General features: G+C 45.8%; 1 protein-coding gene across 1 annotated transcript; it reads right to left on the bottom strand.

Annotated features, from left to right (window-relative positions):
- Positions 1–1,784: 1,784 nt before the first annotated feature.
- On the bottom strand, positions 1,785–5,798 carry LOC118577941 (PRAME family member 12-like). The gene is made up of 3 exons (XM_036178575.1): positions 5,512–5,798; positions 4,468–5,061; positions 1,785–2,307 (listed from the first exon to the last, which is right to left on the bottom strand). Exons 1-3 carry the CDS (start codon positions 5,796–5,798, stop codon positions 1,785–1,787), a joined length of 1,404 nt encoding a protein of 467 aa, XP_036034468.1.
- Between the last annotated feature and the right edge of the window lie 257 nt (positions 5,799–6,055).

Here is a 6,055-nt window from a genome sequence, read left to right as displayed (position 1 = left end):
AGCAATCAGGTGGCAGAGGCAGGTGGATCTCTGTGAGTTCCAGGCCAGCCTGGTCTCCAAAGCAGTTTGTTGACTTCTCTAATTGACTTAATTTTGGTGGTTTGGCTCAATCTCAAAACCACCTATTTCTTCTGGTTTTCTAGCTTCATGGAGCAGTTTTTAAAGCAATAATATGTAATTATTCTTATAATATGAAAATATCCTGGATTGCTTTGATAACTGTTGTAATGAGTCCTTCATCCAATCTCTTATTATTTGGGACCCGTCTTGCTTTCTTTAGGTTCGTTGGGCCAAAGGTCTGTTGGTCTTTTTTATAATTCCCCAAAAAACCACCTCTGCAATTTGTTGATTCTTGGATCAGGTGGTGGTGGTACCCGCCTTTCATCCCAGCACTAGGGAGGCTGAGACAGGAGGATGTCTGTGAGTTCAAGGCTAACCTGTCTATAGACCCAGTTCCATCATAGGTTCCAAGCTACAGAGAAACCCTGTCTCAAAAAACAAAACACACAAAAACAAAGGAGATAGTTGATTCTTTCTATTATTTCCTTCCTTTCTATTCATTAAATATTTGTTGTCAGTAATGTTTTTTTTTTTTTCAAGACAGGGCTTCTCTGTATAGTCCAGGCTATCTTGGAACTCATTCTGTAGATCTGTATGGCCTAGAACTCAGAAGTCAGGCTTCTGCCTCCTCCTGCTGGGATTGAAGGTGTGTACCACCAGGCCTCACTCTATTTCATTAGCTTTTACTCTGGTTTTCCTTTTTTTTTTTTTTTTTTGGTTTTTTTTTTTTTGGTTTTTGGAGACAGGGTTTCGCTGTGTAGCTTTGCGCCTTTCCTGGAACTTACTTGGTAGCCCAGGCTGGCCTCGAACTCACAGAGATCTGCCTGGCTCTGCCTCATGAGTTCTGGGATAAAAGGAGTGGGCCACAACAGCCAGGCTTACTCTGGTTTTTCTTATCTCTTGCTCTCCACTAGGTTTGGATTTGATATGTTCTTGTTTCCAAAAGATTTGTTGAATCATTCACTATTTATTTGTGCTTTTCAAGTTTTTATTCTAGGCTCCTAGCTAGGGCTTTAAATTTCCCTCAAAGAATTGATTTCAATGTGTCCTAGATGTGATGTAGTATACTCTAATTTCCCTTTAGTTCCAGGAAATTCACTCTTTCTTTCCTTCTTCCTTCCTTTTTCCTAGGACCTGTTCATCATTCAGTAACAAGTTGTTTTACTATTCATGAATTTTTGTAGATGGCTAGAGATTTTTATATCAATTTTTAGATTTATTGTAATGTGTTCAGATAGTGTAAAGGACTCACTTGCTCATCATCGTTGGTTCCAGTGTATATAGAGGCCATGAGTTCTTGGGGCACACTCTCATTGATCAGAAAGTTCTGTGCCATTTCCTTCACAGATAAGGGATCTCAAGACATTAAAAATGGTGACAAGAACAGTGGCCAAGAAGGACCTCAGATGGTGACTATCCAGCTACTGAGGGTCTGAGAAATAAAACCCTACCACTCAGGGGCAACAACTTCATTAACATGTACTACCAGAAGCTTCTTTTAGAAAAAAACAAATTTTATTTGACTCTTAAGTCACTTGTCCCCATGGTCCCATTGTTCTCCATGTCAACTTTCCCCTTAAATAAATGAATTGCTACATCATATTCCTAATCCCCTCTCTCACATAATTTCTGGGTATATTTGATGAGATACCCATCCTTTGGACTTCATCTCCCAATGCCCAAATTGACCCTGCTCCATTTGCCCACAAAGATAAGTCTGGCCTCTAGTTATAATACACAAAACAGGCACCAGCAGCAAAGTAGACAGATTTGGCCTGCCTTATGGCTCTGAGAATATCCATGAGCTCAGAACAATGTTGGACCAATCTATCCTTGAGAACATGACCCTTGTCATCAAAGCTCTCCAAAGGGGCAGGGTACATCTCCAGGAACAGCTTGCTCAGATTGGCTGTGTGGTAGAAAAGGTCCTGAAAGACAGCCATGGATATGTCATTGTCAAGGAAGTTGATCTTAGTGAGTTGGGTGCACTGGCTTAAGACAGGCAGGATGGCAGTGAGCTGGGAGGCCTTCATCCTACAGCCTTCCAATTCCAGGGTCTTCAGAGTGGCTGCAACTCTCTCCAGAAGAATATGGAGGGGCCCAGTACTTAAACAGGATAATACCACACTGCTGAGATTCAGGTGTGTGAGCTGATGTAGGTTCAGATTCAGGGGTAGATGATTCAAGTCTGCCTGGGAGAGCTGGGAATGAGTGATGGACAGGGTCTCCAAGGGGGTCTTCAGGCACCTAGGTAGAGACAAGAGATGAGTTCTGGCAAATGGAGTTGAAGAATGTTAGTGATAGGGTTGACACGGAGATGGACAGGTTAGTATTGTTCCAGTTCAGTGTGACACAGGACAGACATGCACATCAGGATGTTGTCAATGTCTTCTCACTCAGGTCCCAGTGCCTAACTAACGCAAACAATAATAGATCCATCCTATATTGTTTGCTCCCAGGGTCTGTGGAAGAGTCTACCAACCAGTTGAGGATTCTAATCTGAGGGATATTCAATGAATCAATGCACACTGAATTCTTTAGTCCATAAACTTTATTCTTCTATGGTGATTTTTATCTGTACAGTTTCTTCTCTGTTCTCATACTTAGCTTTCTCAGCCCCTCCTCCTCTTGGTCCTTCTGCTCTCAGTCCCTTCTGCTCTTCTCTCATCGTTCTACCTAGTTCTTTCCATCTCCATCCTCATCTTTGTTCTTCTCCATCAATCCCCTTCCCCCAGTGCTCTCAAAGAACCAGTATATATACCCACCCTGTAATTCTTTGTTAAAGCAATGTGAGGCTTGATGTTTTCAGGGTCTGAGAGAGAGGTGATAAGGATCCATACATAAAGTAATTAATTGTCAGCTTCCAATTACAACCCAAAAGGGCAGTGACTAAAGGGGAGTTCACTGGTAGAGTCAACTAAAGGCTAAGATCAATTAGGGAATTTGTGTTCTCAAACTATAATCTAGAAATGGCAAGGTAAAATGTTAGGGGTTGCCAGGTGGTGGTGGCACATTCCTTTAATCCCAGCACTTGGGAGGCAGAGCCAGGCGGATCTCTGTGAGTTCAGGGCCAGCCTGGTCTACAGAGCGAGATCCAGGACAGGCACTAAAACTACATGGAGAAACCCTTTATCAAAACACACACACACACACACACACACACACACACACACACACACACACACACACAAGTTAGGGGTCAGTAAGTCACAAGAAAGTAAAGTGTCTTCAATGCCACTTTTCCACTCATCCCAGCTGCAGCTGCTTTCTGGTAGGGAGGGGACATATGTTAGGTGGCTAAGCAACCTATGTCAGAGCAGGTAGTATTTGGTCAGTAAAAGCACTTTCACTCAGAGTAATTGTTGAGGAGAAAAATCTAGGAATAGCTCCTGGCTGAGGAGGAATAAAAACTTAATTTGCACAAGAAAGAAGCTTGGCATCTATTGCCTGCCTGGCCTGGAAGCAATCTCCCTGGGTCAGTGGGAAGTAACTGCCTTAACTCAGTATCTAGCAAATGGCTAAAACACCATCCCAAGAATGTGAGCAGTAAATTTCTTAAGTAAGGGTCTTGTATAAATAACCCGGGATGAAGGTAAAGGGTTGAGGATTTAACTGTTAGTGGTTCTTTTCTCTATCTGTAAGTGAGGTGAGCTAATGTTTATCTATGTGCAGTTTTGTCCTTGGAAAAAGGTATCTTTGCTGAAATACTTTTGTCCACAATGGCCTGGGCAGATAATAAGTTAATGAAATTAAACACAGCTGGGTACAGTTGTCCATTTACCCCTAATGTATAGGGAAAGCTGTGCCCAAGACTGAGATGCAATCATGAGATGACATGTACACGTAACATGGAAATGCATGGTAAATGGGGAGAATCATGGCTGTTACTGCACAGAAGTTTACAACAAGAGACAGCCAGTTCATTCAAAAGGCAGTAATCCCATAATGCCCTGCGTGATGGTTTCCTCTACCAGAACCCTTAGTTCTGAGAGGTTGACCTTCTGAACTCTAGTTGTCACTGCTATATACTCTCATGGACTTTCACTACCAGCGGCTCTCAAACCTTAACACCAAGATGAGTGAACAGCATAGTGGGACTGGTTCAGTACATGCACACAAACAGTCCTTTACTAAGGCAGAAACTCCAGTACTGGCCAAGGACTGCGGTAGATTCCATCCCTCGCCATGCTGGATCGCCCCAGCCTCACACTCCACTCTAGTGCAAGAATTTCCACAGCTCCTCAGCCTCTCCCAAGGCCCCACACTGAGACAGAGGCAGGCTGCCACTCCCTCCCAGACTCTCCAGCCCTGTTGGATCCAGTGTGCCTGGCAGATATCCAGGGCCCTCTGTCTGCAGAGCACAGAGAAAGGTTTTGCTCTGGTCTGCAGGACAGCTTCCCATCTTACCTTAGCAAGGTTTCCAGGTTGTCTTTCAGAAAGTAAATGCCATCCATATAGAGATGCTGCAGACAGTCCAGGTTGGGAAACAGAGGACCAGGCTCGGTGACATACTTCTTCATGTCTGGTAGAGCAGAGTTACCACTGAAAGCAGTCTGGCGGATTCCCAGGAGAGGGAGTTTGCAAAGATTTCCCAGCTGCGCCAGGCAATGTGCAAACCAGGCCTGGCTTCCCTGGTGCCACCAGGAATTCAGTTGCAACTCCTGGACACAGTCTCTGTCTAAAGTGTTCAGGATCGCTATGACAGTGTAGAAATGTGACGCTCTGATCTTCAGCTCCCTGCAGCACAGTTGCACTGAGCCTTTTCTCAGCCTGGCCCACTTCAACAAGTACTTGTCAGTCTCCTTGAGATGCTCCCCACAGAGGTCAAAATCAGCCAACACCCTCAAGGGCTGCTTCACCCCACACTCTGGCTCCTGCTCCTCCTCAGTTTCCTTTTGACTCAGGACCTGCAGGGTGTAGCTGACATCTATGCCTCCAGTCTGTTCATCCCAGAAGTCCTGGTGCACTTTCTGCAAGTCAAGCACCTGGAGTTTCCACCTCCTGGGAAAACAGGTAGAAATCAGAGCTGGGATCCGACCCACATAGTCTGCTATTGTTGACCTCTCAACTCTCACTTTCCCTGCTCTGCTGTCTCATAGGTCGCTGTGTTTGCAGCACCTGGCATCCAGCCCATGACCTCAGGCCCCGGGAAGGGCTATTCCCCTCACTGGCATCTATACCTCTGCGTTTTTGCCCTCTCCTGTGTTCCCCTGCAGTCCTGACTGATCCCATTTTGCCTTGAGTCCCAGGCCCAGGCACACTCCTCTGTGGCTGTATCAGAACTAAGTTGCCCTCCACACCTGACAGCCTTTTGTACCCTAGCAAGAGCTGAGGCCTCCACAGTCCTCCACACTGGTGTAGTGAGAAGCCTCAGATCCACATTTGACCATACTCTTCAACACTCTAGTCCCCTGACTGAACCTCCAGGACCATTAAAGGGGTCTTGCCTACCTGGGGCGCACCTTCTGAGTCACCAGAAAGTCCAGTGCATCCAGCACAGCCTTCAGAGTCTCCATGTGTGAGATGGGCGGCAGGGCTCCCATGGAGAGGCAATGAAAGGGCCAGGCTGCCACCATGGCCTTCACAAGGTTTGTCTGTCTGCCAGTGAAGGCCTCCTTGAACAGTGGCGGGAAGAACTCCGTGGGCAGGTACTCCAGAGCAGAGATAGCCAAGGCCTCATCCTTCAGCAACCACTGTACTGCCTGGTGCAAGAATGTGTCTTGGGCCAGGTCACTCATCCTTGTAGATCCTCAGGGCCCAGAATCTTGAAGAGGCCTCCAGGAAAGAACACATTTTCAGGCTAAGTCTTAGGAAGGAAGCCCTTCTCCCCCATTAAAGGAATCACTCAAGTTCACAGTCACACCTATGACAAGACCTCAGTGCCTCCTACTCAGTTTACCTTAGGCCACTCACTGTTTGCTGGTATCAAACCATAGCAACAACAAATCAAGCCATGAAACTCCTGGCAGACAGCATGGGAAAACTCAGAATTACC

This window comes from Onychomys torridus, chromosome 2 (assembly GCF_903995425.1).
Source record: "Onychomys torridus chromosome 2, mOncTor1.1, whole genome shotgun sequence".
Lineage (NCBI taxonomy): Eukaryota > Metazoa > Chordata > Mammalia > Rodentia > Cricetidae > Onychomys > Onychomys torridus.
This window is presented reverse-complemented; position numbering and strand designations above follow the sequence as displayed.